Source organism: Dendropsophus ebraccatus, chromosome 9 (assembly GCF_027789765.1).
Source record: "Dendropsophus ebraccatus isolate aDenEbr1 chromosome 9, aDenEbr1.pat, whole genome shotgun sequence".
Taxonomy (NCBI): Eukaryota; Metazoa; Chordata; class Amphibia; order Anura; family Hylidae; genus Dendropsophus; species Dendropsophus ebraccatus.
The window spans coordinates 8,207,966-8,227,782 of NC_091462.1; the positions used below are offsets into that span (position 1 = coordinate 8,207,966).

At 47.6% G+C, this 19,817-nt stretch overlaps 1 protein-coding gene across 5 annotated transcripts in view; it reads left to right on the top strand.

Moving 5' to 3' along the window:
- SEMA5B (semaphorin 5B) overlaps positions 1-19,817 on the top strand; it is a 214,979-nt gene that overhangs the window by 120,715 nt on the left and 74,447 nt on the right. For all 5 annotated transcript variants that reach the window (XM_069982448.1, XM_069982452.1, XM_069982450.1 and 2 more), the window contains exons 5-7: positions 2,699-2,744; positions 10,230-10,292; positions 18,410-18,508. In XM_069982448.1, the coding sequence (XP_069838549.1) occupies positions 2,699-2,744; positions 10,230-10,292; positions 18,410-18,508 (208 nt within the window). The remainder of the gene's footprint in view (positions 1-2,698; positions 2,745-10,229; positions 10,293-18,409; positions 18,509-19,817) is intronic.

Below are 19,817 nucleotides of genomic sequence, written 5' to 3' on the forward strand. Positions count from 1 at the left end.
TATAATCCATCTTTGTCACTTTAGCGGTAAATCTTGTGGCAGTGCCTCGTGGCGCCGTTAATCTCTACAATTATAACCTGCAGAGAAAGTGACAGCCGCTCCCCGCCACCACAGCACGCTCGCTCTGTCGCTTTAAATAGAATGGATGGAGAGGGATATATATATATATATATATGCAGAGGGAGCGTGGGCTGACATTACTCAGCGGTCCGCTCCATCATGTGACTGGCCACCATCATCTCCCCCGTACAGCTGCCATGGTGCAATAGTGACGACACTATGCTGTTCTGTATCGGTATCCGGGCTTCTCATTTTACACGCATCAGCCATAAGTGAAAGAAAAACGTTGCTTGTTGTCCATAGCAACTAATCACCTCACAGCCAATCACAGCGCAGCTTTCATTTCTTTTACTTCTCTGGTAAAGTCAAAGCTGCACTGTGATTGGCTGTGTGGTGAGTTGTCGCTACGGGCAACAGAGACATGAGGTAAATGACCCATAACGTGAGATGTGCCATCTGTGATCCCCTCCGGGGGTCAGGAGCAGGTGATAGGGGTCAGAGCGCCTCCTAATCTGTCAGCCATGTCCCCAGGTGGGCTGCGAATGACCACATGACAATACCAAAGTGCTGGTTATTACGGCGCCCTCTATAGTTAGTCATGTGATGCTTTTACCTTGTATTAAAAATGGATTATAAAGAGAGGGTGGGGTTTATCTGGAGGGGCGGAGCTTATCTGGTCAAAAATAGCGCCAAATTTATTACAGGGTTCAAAGTATATGTGGCACATTTCATGATGCGTCTGGTGTGGAGAGCGCTGATCCATTATAAGTTACATACTGTACAATGGTTATGCCCATCGTGCTGTGTGATATAATTCACAATAACTAATATGGAATCTAGTGGAATCTATGAAACCTTATATATAAACTAATAAATAATACCTAATATATAATCTATAATTCATGGCACTTAATCTATATTCTATGACACCTAATATATAATCTATAATCTAGGACACATAATCTAAGTTCTATCACACCTAATATATAATCTATAATTCAGGACACCTAATCTATAATCTATGACTCCTAATATATAATATATAATCCAGGACACCTAATATATAATCTATAATCCAGGACACCTAATATATAATCTATAATCTATGACTCCTAATATATAATCTATAATCCAGGACACCTAATCTATAATCTATGACACCTAATATATAATCTATGATACATGAATCACTATAGTCCGGGGTCTTTTCCTGATCTATACATTCATCCATTTTCATCCATCACCATTGACTTTAATGAAAAAACATTAAAGCAGATGATCCCCTTGCGTTTGGTGGAAATAATTTTGCGCACGCCATTTTTGCTTCATTCACAAACCAGAAAGTAAATGGACTGGATATAAATGGAGGCAAATAATCATCTACAGGGAACAAAGGGATCAGAGAGGCGGAAAACACTGAGAGGAGGGACAGAAATGTCATCACAGCCAGATGTACTATATATATATATAATGTGTGATACATGTATAATCTGTACTAATCTGTAATATAGTCTATCTATCTATCTATCTCCTATCTATCTATCTATCTATCTATCTCCTATCTATCTCCTATCTATCTCCTATCTATCTCCTATCTATCTCCTATCTATCTCCTATCTATCTCCTATCTACCTATCTATCTATCTATCTATCTATCTATCTATCTATCTATCTATCTCCTATCTATCTATCTATCTATCTATCTATCTCCTATCTATCTATCTATCTATCTATCTATCTATCTATCTATCTCCTATCTATCTATCTATCTATCTATCTCCTATCTATCTATCTATCTATCTATCTATCTCCTATCTATCTATCTCTCTATCTATCTCCTATCTATCTATCTATCTATCTCCTATCTATCTATCTCCTATCTATCTATCTATCTATCTATCTATCTATCTATCTATCTATCTATCTATCTCCTATCTATCTATCTCCTATCTATCTATCTATCTCCTATCTATCTATCTATCTATCTATCTCCTATCTATCTATCTATCTATCTATCTATCTATCTCCTATCTATCTATCTATCTATCTATCTATCTCCTATCTATCTATCTATCTATCTATCTATCTATCTATCTCCTATCTATCTATCTCTCTATCTATCTCCTATCTATCTATCTATCTATCTCCTATCTATCTATCTCCTATCTATCTATCTATCTATCTATCTATCTATCTATCTATCTCCTATCTATCTATCTCCTATCTATCTATCTATCTATCTATCTATCTATCTATCTATCTCCTATCTATCTATCTCTCTATCTATCTCCTATCTATCTATCTATCTATCTATCTATCTATCTATCTATCTCCTATCTATCTATCTCTCTATCTATCTCCTATCTATCTATCTATCTATCTATCTATCTATCTCCTATCTATCTATCTCCTATCTATCTATCTATCTATCTATCTATCTATCTATCTATCTATCTATCTCCTATCTATCTATCTCTCTATCTATCTCCTATCTATCTATCTATCTATCTATCTATCTATCTCTCTATCTATCTCTCTATCTATCTCTCTATCTATCTCTCTATCTATCTAATACAATTATTATTATTTATTATATTAATTTCTGAGCCTCAGTGTGTTTCTTCTCCCTCCCCTGCAGGAACTACCTCTTCAGGCTCAGTCTGTACAACGTCTCTCTCCTCCAGGTAGGTGCGGTCCATCATTCTCTAAATATCCTGATTTTCAAAAATAAAAATAAAAATGTGTTTTTGGATAATCCCTTAAAATACATTTAACCACAAAACAAAATCTTAAACTGATGGGAATAAATGGAGTCACGTAACCCTGCCATCTGCATGTGAATGACCCCCAGACCGGGGTATCGCTGGGCCTTAGGGGGTCCGCGTATCCTGATAAATAATCACACCTGGGTGATTGGTCATGTGATTGGACTGTGAGATGTCTCTATGATAACACTGGTCATGCAATCGGACATTGGGATGTCCCTATGATAACACTGATGGGCTCTGCAGGATGGAAATAATATAAAATTACATCTTCATTCCCTGACAACAAGCAGAGATCCCTAAAATGGGGACAAGTAACGGCACAGAGTGTATTGTACGAGGACTAAAATTTATTCAATCTGATGTACCTCCGATCCCGAGGCCTCGGTAATGGCTGCGGCTCTGTGTCCGGATGGCGGGGAGGTGGGCAGTGTGCGCCATTCCCGGGAAGGGAGTGATGGGATGGTGGAGAGGATGGGCAGTGTGCGCCATTCCCGGGGAGGGAGTGATGAGATCGCAGGGAGGATGGTGTGCGCCATTCCCGGGGAGGGAGTGATGGGATGGTGGAGAGGATGGGCAGTGTGCGCCATTCCCGGGGAGGGAGTGATGGGATCGCAGGGAGGATGGTGTGCGCCATTCCCGGGGAGGGAGTGATGGAATGGCGGGGAGGATGGTGGGCGCTATTCCCGGGGAGGGAGTGATGGGATCGCAGGGAGCATGGTGTGCGCCATTCCTGAGGAGGGAGTGATGGGATGGTGGAGAGGATGGGCAGTGTGCGCCATTCCCGGGGAGGGAGTGATGGGATGGCGGGGAGGATGGTGGGCGCCATTCCCGGGGAGGGAGTGATGGGATGGCAGGAAAGGGTGGTGTGCGCTATTCCCGGGGAGGGAGTGATGGGATAGCGGGAAAGGGTGGTGTGCGCCATTCCCGGGGAGGGAGTGATGGGATGGCGGGGAGGATGGTGTGCGCCATTCCCGGGGAGGGAGTGATGGGATGGTGGGGAGGATGGGCAGTGTGCGCCATTTGTGGGAAGGGAGTGATGGGATGGCAGAGAGAATGGGCTGTGTGCGCCGTTCCCGAGGAGGGAGTGATGGGATGACGGGGAGGATGGGCAGCGTGCGCCGTTCCCGGGGAGAGAGTGATTGGATGGCGGGGAGGATGGGCAGTGGGTGCCGTTCCCGGGGTGGGAGTGATGGGATGGCGGGGAGGATGGTGTGCGCCGTTCCCGGGGAGGGAGTGATGGGATGGCGGGGAGGATGGGCAGCGTGCGCCGTTCCCGGGGAGGGAGTGATGGGATGGCGGGGAGGATGGGCAGCGTGCGCCGTTCCTGGGGAGGGAGTGATGGGATGGCGAGGAGGATGGGCAGCGTGCGCCGTTCCCGGGGAGAGAGTGATTGGATGGCGGGGAGGATGGGCAGTGGGTGCCGTTCCCGGGGTGGGAGTGATGGGATGGCGGGGAGGATGGTGTGCGCCGTTCCCGGGGAGGGAGTGATGGGATGGCGGGGAGGATGGGCAGCGTGCGCCGTTCCCGGGGAGGGAGTGATGGGATGGCGGGGAGGATAAGCATGGTGCGCCGTTCCTGGGGAGGGAGTGATGGGATGGCGGGAGGATGGGCAGCGTGCGCCGTTCCTGGGGAGGGAGTGATGGGATGGCGAGGAGGATGGGCAGCGTGCGCCGTTCCCGGGGAGAGAGTGATTGGATGGCGGGGAGGATGGGCAGTGGGTGCCGTTCCCGGGGTGGGAGTGATGGGATGGCGGGGAGGATGGTGTGCGCCGTTCCCGGGGAGGGAGTGATGGGATGGCGGGGAGGATGGGCAGCGTGCGCCGTTCCCGGGGAGGGAGTGATGGGATGGTGGGGAGGATGGGCAGCGTGCGCCGTTCCCGGGGAGAGAGTGATTGGATGGCGGGGAGGATGGGCAGTGGGTGCCGTTCCCGGGGTGGGAGTGATGGGATGGCGGGGAGGATGGTGTGCGCCGTTCCCGGGGAGGGAGTGATGGGATGGCGGGGAGGATGGGCAGCGTGCGCCGTTCCCGGGGAGGGAGTGATGGGATGGTGGGGAGGATGGGCAGCGTGCGCCGTTCCCGGGGAGGGAGTGATGGGATGGTGGGGAGGATGGGCAGCGTGCGCCGTTCCCGGGGAGGGAGTGATGGATGCGGCTCGGATTGTGACTAATTTTCCAGCTGCTTTTCCTGTGTTTAGAGCACGGGCAGCGGCGGTGGATAATCCGTAACACACAGGCCACCGGGGGGGTTATAGAATAGACCGCTACTAATTGGCCCAAAAAGATTAAGGGATGGCGAAGCGGCCTCATAAATATGCTGCGGGTTCGCCGCGCTCCACGGATGCAGCGAGCAGCGCCATAAAGTGACTGCCGGGGCTTTTGTTGTCGGAGCCTTTGAACTGATTCACAAAAGCTAAAATGTCACAATGAAAAGACTGCGGGAGTAAGAGATGTGATCGCAACGCCAAGGGCCCCAGGGCCCACACACAAAGCTGCCTCAGGGGCCCCAGAGCTCACACACATTGCCGCCTCAGGGGCCCCAGAGCCCACACACAGCCGCCTCAGGGGCCCCAGAGCCTCCATACATAGCCGCCTCAGGGGCCCCCGCACATAGATGCTTCAGGGCCCGGAGCCCGCACACATAGCTGCCTCAGAGGCCCCAGAGCCCCTACACATATAAGTCTCAGGGGCCCCCGCACATAGATGCCTTAGGGGCCCTGGAGCCTCGGAGTCACACGTGCAGCACTTTCTGCAACAGTTGCAGGTTGATATGAGGAGCGAGGTCCCGGGGGCATTCTTCTGCTTTCTTAGCCCTTGCTGACCCCGCTGTTCCTGCCATGAAGCCCCATAGATCTTCCCAGAGCAGCAGCCTGACATGTACATAGAGCAGAGGACTGTGGGAGCAGCGCAGAGGAATGCAGCAAATCCTCAGCTCTGTACAATGCACACATAGCAATACCATATAGATAGAGGGGACAGAGACCCCGACCTGACAATCCACATGTATCCGTATAGTCAGTCAGAGACGTCCTATCATATAGGGAGCAGTATTATAGTATATATCCCTGTATATAGGAGCAGTATTATAGTAGTTGTATCCCTGTATATAGGAGCAGTATTATAGTAGTTATATTCCTGTATATAGGAGCAGTATTATAGTAGTTATATTCTTGTATATAGCAGCAGTATTATAGTAGTTATATTCCTGTATATAGGGGCAGTATTATAGTAGTTATATTCCTGTATATAGGAGCAGTATTATAGTAGTTATATTCTTGTATATAGGAGCAGTATTATAGTCGTTATATTCCTGTATATAGGTGCAGTATTATAGTAGTTATATCCCTGTATATAGGAGCAGTATTATAGTAGTTATATCCCTGTATATAGGAGCAGTATTATAGTAGTTATATTCCTGTATATAGGAGCAGTATTATAGTAGTTATATTCTTGTATATAGGAGCAGTATTATAGTAGTTATATTCCTGTATATAGGAGCAGTATTATAGTAGTTATATTCCTGTATATAGGAGCAGTATTATAGTAGTTATCACACGAACTGGAGAGAGTGGAACGGCTGCACATCCCATCTATGGCTGATACTAATGCCGCTAGGCCTATATTAAAAATCAACACCAGAGTGTCTGTATATGAATTGATCAAGCCATATTGCACGAGGTACATGGGGCAGTATGGCTTGATCAATTCATACACTAAATTCTGATGTGTTTTTTATTTAGCCTAGCGGCACTAGTATCAGCCATAGGTGTGAGGTGCAGCACTCTGTTTCTTCCCTGAACCGCATTATAGTAGTTATATTCCTGTATATAGGGGCAGTATTATAGTAGTTATATCCCTGTATATAGGGGGCAGTATTATAGTAGTTATATTCCTGTATATAGGAGCAGTATTATAGTAGTTATATTCCTGTATATAGGGGCAGTATTATAGTAGTTATATTCCTGTATATAGGAGCAGTATTATAGTAGTTATTTTCCTGTATATAGGGGCAGTATTATAGTAGTTATATTCCTGTATATAGGAGCAGTATTATAGTAGTTATATCCCTGTATATAGGAGCAGTATTATAGTAGTTATATTCCTGTATATAGGAGGCAGTATTATAGTAGTTATATTCCTGTATATAGGAGCAGTATTATAGTAGTTATTTTCCTGTATATAGGAGCAGTATTATAGTAGTTATATTCCTGTATATAGGAGCAGTATTATAGTAGTTATATTCTTGTATATAGGAGCAGTATTATAGTAGTTACTGTATATTCCTGTATATAGGAGCAGTATTATAGTAGCTATATTCCTGTATATAGGAGCAGTATTATAGTAGTTATTTTCCTGTATATAGGAGCAGTATTATAGTAGTTATATTCCTGTATATAGGAGCAGTATTATAGTAGTTATATTCCTGTATATAGGAGCAGTATTATAGTAGCTATATTCCTGTATATAGGAGCAGTATTATAGTACTATATTCCTGTATATAGGAGCAGTATTATAGTAGTTATATCCCTGTATATAGGAGCAGTATTATAGTAGTTATATCCCTGTATATAGGAGCAGTATTATAGTAGTTATATTCTTGTATATAGGAGCAGTATTATAGTAGTATATCCCTGTATATAGGAGCAGTATTATAGTAGTTATATTCCTGTATATAGGAGTAGTATTATAGTAGTTATATTCCTGTATATAGGAGCAGTATTATAGTAGTTATATTCCTGTATATAGGAGCAGTATTATAGTAGTTATATTCTTGTATATAGGGGGCAGTATTAGGTATATTCTTGTATATACGGTTAATAGTTCTTTCCCATTAGTTGTTGTCTCTTTTTTCTGCTCTCGGTTGTGTGTGAAGGATTTTGGGGGTCTCGGCACACCTGGATTGCTTCATGTTCGATCTTGTATGTAGGACATAGCTGCGGGCTGCAGTACCTCCTCATATACAGTCATGTGCTGATGTATAAATCATAGGTTGTATATGTTAGTGTCAGGGGACTTGTTACTTTTGTGGTTATGTTATGCTCAGACATCTTTGGGTGTTTCTTTGCTGGGGGTCATGGACTGCTGTCACCGGGCAGGTAGTGAGCTGTGGAGACCTCATACTGATCCTCTGACTGATGTCTAGTGACTGCGGTCACCGGCAGGCTGGAGCACGCCATAGACCCTGACCGCCCCTCACCTGGGGTATCTGTCAGCAGATCAGTGCAGCGCTCCGCAGCCAGGTGATTGTACTGATTGTGTGAACAAGACCCGACACGTGGACACGTCTACAGGAGCGCAAACAGGGGGTCAGCATCCTGGGTGGGGAAAGGGGAGATGAGTAAATCATTGTTCCTATGTGACGTTTTCATGCATTTAAAGGGGTTTTCCCATCTCAGCTAATATAGTTAGATCTGTAGGATTTGACAAGCTAAATCATTATGCAAATACATTCATATAGCAAACTTGTCTCCTTCTCCTGATAGGCTGCTCTATGCCTCACAATGCTGACAGCTCATTGTTCAGGTTACCGACCACCACTCTGCTCTAAAAGCATCAATCTGGCTGGTGTGTATATATGGATACAGTAAATGTATTTGTATGTATCATCATCATCATTTGTAGATGTATAGAGAGATAGCGTATACACTGCATGATACAAATAATATATATATATATATATATATATATCAGTCAGACTGATGCTTTTAGAGCAGAGTGGTGGTTGGTAGCCTGGACAATAAGCTGTCAGCATTGTGAGTCTTATGGCCCTATTCCACGGAACGATTATCGTTAATTTTCGGACGATATCGACCGCTACGGACGATAATCGTTCCGTGGAATAGAGTGCAACGATCAGCCGACATCGTTCATGTCGGCTGATCGTTGCAGTCGCTTGTTTTTCAACATGTTGAAAAACAAGCGACTGATATAGCAGCGATCTGCTGCCGTCGCTCCGCTGAATAGGAGCATCGGCAGCAGACGCTGCTATATCCTATGGGCTGCCCGGACGATCAGCGATCCCCCGGGCAGCCCCCCCGCAGCTCCCCGCCGCCCCTCCCGCACTCACCCGCTCGCTGCAGCCGCGTTGAATAGCGGCGGCAGCGAGCGGCGAACGAGGAGCAAACGAGCGCTAATAGCGCTCGTTTGCTCCTCTAAAACGGCCCGTGGAATAGGGCCATTAGGGCCCTATTCCACCGGACGATTATCGTTCAGATTATCATTAAATCGTTCGAATCTAAACGATAATCGTTCGGTTGAAATGCAGTAACGATTAACGACCGAACGAGAAATCATTGATCGCTTTATAAGACCTGGACCTATTTTTATCGTTGCTCGTTCGCAAAACGTTTGCAAATCGTTCGCATTGAATAAGACATCGTTCGGTCGTTCGCAATAGATACGAACGCAATAGCGAAGAAATACGGAAGAAGAAACGATCGCAATTACGATCATAAGTAACGATTATCGTTCCATGGAAATGAGTGAACGTTTTCAGGTCTTTCGCAATAGCGGTCGTTTGAGATCGTTAATCGTTAACGATTATGCTAACGATAATCGTCCGGTGGAATAGGGCCCTTAGAGCAGCCTACCAGGAGGAGGAGACATGTTTGCTATATGAATGTTTATTAGCCGAGATGGGAATATCCCTTTAAAAAGCGTTTACATCAGTTGTTGTTTTTCTGAATCCACAACATATTGGTAGATACAGACGCCAGGAGGGAGGGCGCTGGGTCTCGTCATGGGGTTACTGTATCACAGCTGGCTGCCGGAACATTGTGTCCAGGCTGTTACTTTGTCCCGTCCTTATTGGATCGTTCTTTAGGGGCGGTCACACTGTCCGAGCACGGTCTGTAAATACGGACCATGTGTTATGGAATTTGGAGTTCAATATGATGCCGGGAGCTCTGAACCTGCTACTATCTATCTATCTCCTATCTTTCTATCTATCTATCTCCTATATACAGTTGCTGTCACATAGTAATCCCCCCCTCCGCCCCCATTATTCAGTACAGGGTGGGGGTCTCACAGCTGGAGCGGGGGCAGCATTTCCGGGATGATCATTATAGATTATAGTCATAGACCCCCGGCCCCGGTGGTTTCTATCATTATTTGCAGTTTGGAGACAGATACAGAATAAACCCCTGTTCCTGTATTCCTGACAGCTGTCATGGCTGCTGTATGGACCCCACTGCTGCAGTCGTAAGGTGCCGTCTTTCCAGATTTATTACATTTCCCATGATGCTCTGTTCCCGCATTTATGACATTTGACCCCTTGAAGCAATTTTGGATTGATGAAAGCCACTTGTCTCCACAGCAGCGCTCCTCACCTCTCCTCATAATAATCTGAACATTCTAGGTTCTCATCCTCCATGTGTAACGTCTCATTATTATTTGTGTCTTTCAGGCAGCGGAGTGGAGTTCTGATGAAGACACCCGCAGATCATGTCAGAGTAAGGGGAAGACGGAGGTAAGAGCCCCCCCAATACAGCTCTCAGGATGGCACCACATTGTAGTAGTGTATGCAATGCTGACGCTAAAGGGGAGGAGAATTTACTGTACAATGAGGTTCTCCAGCTAAAAAGCCCCTGCAGCGGTCACAGAGCATGCCCACAACCCTCTCCCTTAGAAAGTCACAGATTATCTGCCCCTCCACTGACCTCTGCACAACTCATAAAGCACTCCCAATATCCCATACAATTTAATAGGTGATGGTCATAGCTCACCTCCTCCATCTCCCTGAACATATCATAGAGCATGCTTACAACACTCTTTTATGGAGTCTAATAGGTAATGGTCAAAGCTCACCTCCCTGCATGCTGACATCTACACCACTCACAAAGCATTGACCTCGGAGAGCTTACAAAGCATGCCTACAACACTTCCATTGAAGTCAATAAGACAGCTCCAGACTACAGTTTCCTATGGTCCATCTGGCTGCTGTAAAGCGTATCTCTAAATGCTGTTAACATCCGCTCGGGTAAGCCTGCTGCTGCCATATTTATACCTGGAGAACAGAAGCAGGCTCTATAATCAGGACAGATGGCGATGTATCAGTGTGTGGACGGACGCATTGGGGTGATCCGCTCCCCAGAATCAGTGTTGTCCTGTGCTGCAGTTATCTGACCTTCACCCTGCACCCGGAGGTGTCAGTGCCTGCAGAGCATCGCTCCATAGGATGGAGAGGAATGGCTGGCCGGCCTCCAGCTCCGGGTTATCGTCCGGCCTCCTGAGAAGCGCAGATACATTTGTGACATTGTTCCCGTCGGGTTCTGGACCGCAGCCACTTCTGCTCCGCTGCGAGCTTTAATTGCAGACAAGAGCAACTGTTGCATAAAACACTTTAATAATCGTGTTGCTGTGGTGAACGCGTCCCGCGAGGGTCGGGGGGGCAGATGGAGGGGGAGGGGGCATCAGAGGATAAGGGGGTCTATGTACAATCACCTGGAGATCCTGGAACATCTGCCGCAGAGTGCCCGACTGTAAAAGCTTCATCCTCATTACAGCTGAGGGTTTGTTACAATGTGTCAGTCTCTTCACTCCTAACAGCAGAAGCTAAATCCTGATAGAGGTTACCGGACATGTATCATTGTATATATATAGAGGCCGTGCCACCATCTGTAAGACCTCTGCTTGCTGTCAGTGATTATAGTCATTTAAAGCTGACTGGGGTTTAGTTACAAGGTGTCAGTATAGACCAGTGTTCCCCAACTAGTAGCAAAACTACAACTCCCATCATGCTTTTATGACTCATCACCGTTCACAACAATGATCCCTAACTTGTGCAAAACTACAATTCCCATCATGTTTCAGCTGCCTTCAGCTGATCCCTATATACTAGTACAGAGTTCTTCTAACTGTGAGACTCCAGAACTGCAACTCTCATCATGTGCTGACCCCAACCTGCCTTGTCAACTCTTGTAATATTGCAGGGATGGGGAACCCTCATCCCTCCAGCTGTTGCGAAACTACAATCCCCATCATGCATGGACAGCCGAAGCTTTAGCAGACATGATTGGAATTGTAGTTTTGCAACAGCTGAAGGGCCGAAGGCTCCGCATCCCTGTTATAGTGGGAGTTGTAGTTCTATGACAGTTTGGGATCACTGCATTACATGTCTCAGACATGATGGGAGTTGTAGTTCTGACAGTTTGGGATCACTGCATTACATGTCTCAGAGCATGATGGGAGTTGTAGTTTTGTCACAGTTTGGGAATCGCTGCAGTACAAGTCTCAGAGCATGATGGGAGCTGTAGTTCTGTGACAGTTGGGAATCGCTGCAGCACATGTGTCAGAGCATGATGGGAGCTGTAGTTCTGTGACAGTTGGGGATCTCTGCAGCACATGTGTCAGAGCATGATGGGAGTTGTAGTTTTGTCACAGTTTCGGATAACTGCAGTACAAGTCTCAGTATGATGGGAGTTGTAGTTCTGTGACAGCTGGGGATCTCTGCAGTACATGTGTCAGAGCATGATGGGAGCTGTAGTTCTGTGACAGTTGGGGATCTCTGCAGTACATGTGTCAGAGCATGATGGGAGCTGTAGTTCTGTGATAGTCGGGGATCTCTGCAGTACATGTGTCAGAGTATGATGGGAGTTGTAGTTCTGTGACAGTTGGGGATCTCTGCAGTACATGTGTCAGAGTATGATGGGAGTTGTAGTTCTGTGATAGTCGGGGATCTCTGCAGTACATGTGTCAGAGCATGATGGGAGCTGTAGTTCTGTGATAGTCGGGGATCTCTGCAGCACATGTGTCAGAGCATGATGGGAGTTGTAGTTCTGTGACAGTTGTGGATCTCTGCAGCACATGTGTCAGAGCATGATGGGAGCTGTAGTTCTGTAATAGTCGGGGATCTCTGCAGTACATGTGTCAGAGTATGGTGGGAGTTGTAGTTCTGTGACAGTTGGGAATCGCTGCAGCACATGTGTCAGAGCATGATGGGAGCTGTAGTTCTGTGACAGTTGGGAATCGCTGCAGCACATGTGTCAGAGTATGGTGGGAGTTGTAGTTCTGTGATAGTCTGGGATCTCTGCAGTACATGTGTCAGAGTATGATGGGAGTTGTAGTTCTGTGACAGTTGGGGATCTCTGCAGTACATGTGTCAGAGCATGATGGGAGCTGTAGTTCTGTGATAGTCGGGGATCTCTGCAGCACATGTGTCAGAGCATGATGGGAGTTGTAGTTCTGTGATAGTCGGGGATCTCTGCAGCACATGTGTCAGAGCATGATGGGAGTTGTAGTTCTGTGACAGTTGTGGATCTCTGCAGCACATGTGTCAGAGCATGATGGGAGCTGTAGTTCTGTAATAGTCGGGGATCTCTGCAGTACATGTGTCAGAGTATGGTGGGAGTTGTAGTTCTGTGACAGTTGGGAATCGCTGCAGCACATGTGTCAGAGCATGATGGGAGCTGTAGTTCTGTGACAGTTGGGAATCGCTGCAGCACATGTGTCAGAGTATGGTGGGAGTTGTAGTTCTGTGATAGTCGGGGATCTCTGCAGTACATGTGTCAGAGTATGGTGGGAGTTGTAGTTCTGTGACAGTTGGGGATCTCTGCAGTACAAGTCTCAGAGTATGATGGGAGCTGTAGTTCTGTGACAGTTGGGGATCTCTGCAGTACATGTGTCAGAGTATGATGGGAGTTGTAGTTTTGTCACAGTTTGGGATAACTGCAGTACAAGTCTCAGTATGATGAGAGCTGTAGTTCTGTGACAGTTGGGAATCGCTGCAGCACATGTGTCAGAGCATGATGGGAGCTGTAGTTCTGTGACAGTTGGGAATCGCTGCAGCACATGTGTCAGAGCATGATGGGAGTTTTGTGGTGGTTGGAGAGTGACAGCTCAGGGTTTGTTACAGTGTATCAGTCTGGGCTGTGCAGCCAGTTCCTTTCCTGCAGTGTCTTACAATGTATGGCTGTGTAGGTTTGCAGACTCCAGGAGACGCCATCAGTGCCGCTCTAGGAATCGGTCCCCTTTAAGGAGTAAGCGGTGAGGCGTTTGCAGCTTGCGCCTCCTGTCAGATTCTCACCAGCTTCTTTATTGAATTAAAACAAAGGAGAAGTGAGAGGCGAGCGCTGACCGGATCGATGAGGAGCTGAGCTCAGGAGCGCCCCCCTGTGTCTGCAGCCTGGCACTGCACCCTGAGCCTCCAGCAGATCAGCATTAGAGAAGCCGCAGCTTTCATTACATTGGGATTTGTCAGATCCAATATTAATATTTGCTCGGCTGCATTGTCCTGTCGTATCGGAGTGGTGTTACCTCCGTGTAAGGTATTAGCGGTAGATAGAGACGTAAAGACTCCTCTAATCCAGTGCTCCCCCGCACCGCCATCCAGGTGCTGCACAACTACAACCCCCACTATCCCCCCATACAATCACCTCAGGCTGCTTTCCAATATAATAGTTAATTTGTCTAATTCCTAATAAGTTTCTAGATCTCTGCTTGCTTCCACAGACCTAATACGTCTCACAGCTGAGGGTTTGTTACAGTTGTATCCAATCTGACAAGTCTGATACATGTTCCCTGAACTGATACATTGTAGCAAACTATTGGGGACTGGAGAGAGATTTGTCCACACCAGTGTCCCCAGCTGTGAGAGAAAATCGGGGGGAAATCCACTGGTGTCAGAATGTTATGGAGATTTGTCAATTACTTCTATTTAAAAATCTCCAGTCTTCCAGTATGTATCAGCTGCTGTATGTCCTGTAGGTGGTGTATTCTCTCCAGTCTGACACAGTGCTCTCTGCTGCCACCTCTGTCCATGTCAGGAACTGTCCAGAGCAGCAGCAAATCCCCATAGGAAACCTCTCCTGCTCTGGACAGTTCCTGACATGGACAAAGGTGGCAGCAGAGAGCACTGTGTCAGACTGGAGAGAATACACCACTTCCTGCAGGACATACAGCAGCTAAAAAGTACTGGAAGAATTGAAATTTTTAAATATAAGTAAATTACAAATCTGTATAACTAGTTTATCTGAAAGATTTTTTTTTTTTAGCTGGAGTACCCCACAACAAAAACATCCAGAGGCTTAGGGCGTTTTTTTCTGCAGTCCCTGGCTCCCATCATGATGAGAGTTGTAGTTTTGCCACAGACTAAAGGTGCCATATGCTGCATTGTCCTGTTACAGTAGTTTAGTGTTTGTTGTGAGGGCATGATGGGAGTTGTAGTTGAGCAGTGGATAGAGAGAAAACTATGCTATAGTGATTCCTCCATCACCTGCATGGATTTCTGTACTCTTCTCATTCTCTCCACTGGATCCTATTGAGACGTCACAAAACACGATGACTAAGGAAATATTACAGCTTCTGTATTCATTTCCCTTTAACCTGATCCCAGACTACCGGGGCCTGGTGGGAGTTGTAGTTTAGCAGCTTACCCCAGCCTATCGGGGCCTGATGGGAGTTGTAGTTTAGCAGCTTACCCCAAACTACCAGGGCCTGGTGGGAGTTGTAGTTTAGCAGCTTACCCCAGCCTATCGGGGCCTCATGGGAGTTGTAGTTTAGCAGCTTACCCCAAACTACCAGGGCCTGGTGGGAGTTGTAGTTTAGCAGCTTACCCCAGCCTATCGGGGCCTTATAGAAGCTGTAGTTTAGCAGCTGACCCCAGACTGCCAGGTCCTGATGGGAGTTGTAGTTTTGGGTCATTGGTGTTGTCAATCCTCTATGACAGAGATAGGAAACCTTTGGCCCTGTTACAAAACTACAATTCCCATCATGCCTGGGCAGCCTTAGGCATCTCCATACATGGGGTGTATTTATGGTAATTTATAGCCGTATACATCCGCTCGCCTCCCGCTGTGATAACAGGGCCCATTGCGTGCGGCAGGGGGGGGAGGCAGCTGTTACCATCCACCAGCTGAGCTTCTATCGATCGCAGAAGACGAGAAAAGTCGCGGTTCCGCTTGTTAACGTCTTCTTTTTTACGGCGCGCTCGCAGTAGTCACCAGGGGAGCGGCGTCCCGAGCAGACAAAGATGGATGCCGGGTGGTTATAGCACTTGGTAATAAGATGGTAAAGACGCAGGGGAGGCTGGAGGGGTTTAAATGGTGGCCGCCCAGCGGTGAAGGGGTTACGCGCCATAACCGTATATGAGGCGTCTGCAGCGGGGAAATGTTCTCCTTAAATATCCGACAGGAGGAGCAGATTGCACATTTCTGGATACGATGTCATCATCACATTACACATCCCTTCGCTGAGTCGCGGCAGGAGAAAGGCAGAACGGGATGATGGGGGTTGTAATCCCAAGGGATGACAGGGAAGAATAGAGCCTCTCACTACTTCCTTCTGGGTCACTGGTATTATAGCGTTCTGTTCATGAACCAGGAGGCTCAGGATGGGCAGAGTATATGTGTGGTTGTCTGTGTCATTATATGGAGGGGTTGGGGTCCCAGCCATCTACCCCTGTACTCCTACACCCAATATACAGCCGGGTTCCTCAGCCTCCAGCTGCTACAACTCCCATCGTGCACTAACAGCCTCCATCGCTGTGTGCTCCTGTCTTCCCCAATTTGTTGCACTTCAGGGGTTGCAAAACTACAACTCCTCTCATCATTTGTGGTTGTGGCGTTGGGGGGTGTCGCAGCGATGAGGTGACACATTGGGGGTGATGTGTGCAGTGGCCTCATCCCCACTGCCCCTCAGCTTGTAAACAGCCTCCTCATTTCCTATCTATAAACCCACAGATCTAGAAAATGTGGAAGATGGCAGCGCGGCGGAGCGGGAATTAATTGTTCTGCCTGACTACAGTTTAGGTGCCAGTGAACCGTTTAATTGTCGCGCTCCCTGAAATGTGGCGAGAAAATAATAAATAAATTCCCACAACTTTATGGTAGACGGCGAGAACGTGCGCGGAGCGTAAAATCCCACAGGTGATGACGGAGGTGAGGAGCGCGGGCGATGAGGAAATGGCGCAGATGATGGTGAATTTATTAAGATTTCGTCATGTCAGATGACGTCTCGGACATATCTATCTTTTAGCCACGCCCCTTTGTTAATTAAGATTTGGGAAAAATGGGAATAACACATGATAAATTTGGCGCACTTCTTACTCTTCACTCTTTATCTCATTATTCCGAAGATCGCAGTAACCGGAGTCTTCATTATCAGTCAGAAACTAGTGCCCTGACCACCAATATGGCTGCCGCACAGTTAGAGGCATTTCTGGGGGTCCCCGCACTTTCCCAGCAGGGGTCCAGGATGGTCAGGACTGTGTTCCCCTACTTGCTGCCAAACTACACCTCCCATCATGCTCTGATACACTGTAGCGGACCCTCAGCTGTGAGGGACGTTTTAAGTCACTTTATTGTGTTTTGCATCGAGGCCGAGAAGAATTAGAGAGCGGCGGCGGCGGTAATAACCCTCCTCACAGTGACAGTAAAATTACCGGGAAGGAGACAGGTGGTGAAGCAGGATCTTTATAGGCGAACGCTGCGCGGTTTTCCAGGTCGCAGGAGCCGGAGTCGTCAGTGTGAATAACTGGCTGTAAATGAGCCGGCGAGAGGCAAATGTGTTAAGTGAGCGCCGCGCCATCTGCGCCATAAATCCACCTGCACCAACATCCGGGCTGTACAGGGGGAGGCGGCCGCTAAGAGGGTGCTCACTGCACCCCCACTTCTTGCTGCCCCCCGACATTCACTGCACCCTGACTCCCTGCTGTCCCCCAACCTCCACTGCACCCCTACTCCCTGCTGTCCCCCGACATCCACTGCACCCTGACTCCCTGCTGTCCCCCGACATCCACTGCACCCTGACTACCTGCTGCCCTCCGACCTCCACTGCACCCCGACTACCTGCTGCCCTCCGACCTCCACTGCACCCCGACTCCCTGCTGTCCCCCGACATTCACTGCACACAGACTCCCTGCTGTCCCCCGACCTCCACTGCACCCCGACTCCCTGCTGTCCCCCGACATTCACTGCACACAGACTCCCTGCTGTCCCCCGACATCAGGAGCAACATCTGTGAGCTGATCATGCCCCCCCCCCCCCCCCCGGTACCCAGTCTGCACAGTCTCTGCGTCCTTTCATCTCTCCTCTGCTCCATATAAGGTCCCAGCAGAGCACAGAGCGTAAACATGTCTGATCCCAGCAGCAGAGGATGATGGGAGTGATGGTACATTACATTGTGAACTGGTCAAGCATGATGGGAGTGATCTGTGTGTGATAGGAGATTAGAGTGTGAGCTCCTGGGGTCAGGGATGATGGGAGTGATGGTACATTGTGTGTGATAGGAGATTAGAGTGTGAGCTCCTGGGGTCAGGGATGATGGGAGTGATGGTACATTGTGTGTGATAGGAGATTAGAGTGTGAGCTCCTGGGGTCAGGGATGATGGGAGTGATGGTACATTGTGTGTGATAGGAGATTAGAGTGTGAGCTCCTGGGGTCAGGGATGATGGGAGTGATGGTACATTGTGTGTGATAGGAGATTAGAGTGTGAGCTCCTGGGGTCAGGGATGATGGGAGTGATGATACACTGTGTGCAGAGCTCCACTGAATATGTTGTTGCTACAAGGTGACCCATAGCTGCTGCTGCTGATGATGATGATGATCCTCCATTACTCTCTCCTCACCGGCAGTATCTTTGTGTTCCAGGAGGAGTGCCAGAACTATGTCAGGGTCCTGATTGTGACCGGGAAGAGGGTCTTCACCTGCGGGACCAACGCCTTCTCCCCTGTGTGCACCAGCCGCCAGGTACGTCATGTGTGCCATGTTCTCCTGATCATTGCTGAAAGTTGTATCTGTACCTGGGAAAGCTGAGTGACAGCCACTATGGACCCCTTGATGTCTCTTATATGGGGGTCACCAAGCTTCCCTAGTTGTATCTCCCTAACAATGCAGAGAAGCCTCATCGGGGAGAGTGTATCACTCTGCCATTCAGGAGTCTGGGAAAGCTGAGTGACAATCACTATGGTCACCAGTCCCTCTCATCAGGGTAGTAGTCACCCAGCGGTCAATGCTCCTGTCATCCTCTCCGCATGTTAGCAGTTTAGGAGTTTGGGAAAGTTGGGGGACATTGGGTGTAATGACGGGCGACGTTGCCCTCTTTTCAGGGGTGACTCCTCCTTTAGTGCAGCTTTTGGTTTATAGACAGTAGGGAGAATTCCCTCATCTATTTTAGCCAGGTTTTTGCAGCTTTTTATTATTTTCAGTTATCACCTTAAAGGCATTGTTCGCCAAAAAAAAAAAAAATTCTTTCAAATCATCTGGTGCCAGAAAGTTATATAGATTTGTAATATACTTCTATTAAAAATCTCCAGTCTTCCAGTACTTATCAGCTGCTGTATGTCCTGCAGGAAGTGGTGTATTCTCTCCAGTCTGACACAGTGCTCTCTGCTGCCACCTCTGTCCATGTCAGGAACTGTTCAGAGAAGGAGAGGTTTCCTATGGGGATTTGCTTCTGCTCTGGACAGTTCCTGACATGGACAGAGGTGGCAGCAGAGAGCACTGTGTCAGACTGAAGAGAATACACTACTTCCTGCAGGACATACAGCAGCTGATAAGTACTGGAGATTTTTTTAAACAAACTAAATTACAAATCACTGGCACTTTCTAACACCAGTTGATATATAACAACCCCTGCGGCCTCATGCCCCCCCCCCCCCCACTGCTGGCTGATAACCCTGCACAGGGAGGTTTTGGAGAATCTGATTCTCTTGCAGAATATTGTGTGTCGGCTCGGAACGTCCACGCGTTTCATTCACCACATCTGTTTCCATTCAGACACTCAGCGAGTCTCAGCGAAGCTTCATGTTCTATAAACAGATGAGCGATAAGAAAGGCAGCGGAGACCCCTGGAGACCCCCGAGTCCTCGCCGCCCCCCTGCCCTCTGTGTGCATCCGAGATTCTCTATTAACAGAGATTAAATAGCATCATGTCCGGAGGGGAAACGTCCTATTATTTTCACAGTTTTGCTGAACGTCTGCGCCGACCCCGGGGCTGATGGGAGAACGGCAAGTCCTGTCAATCAAAGATGGCGGCCACAGAGGAGAGGGGACTCAG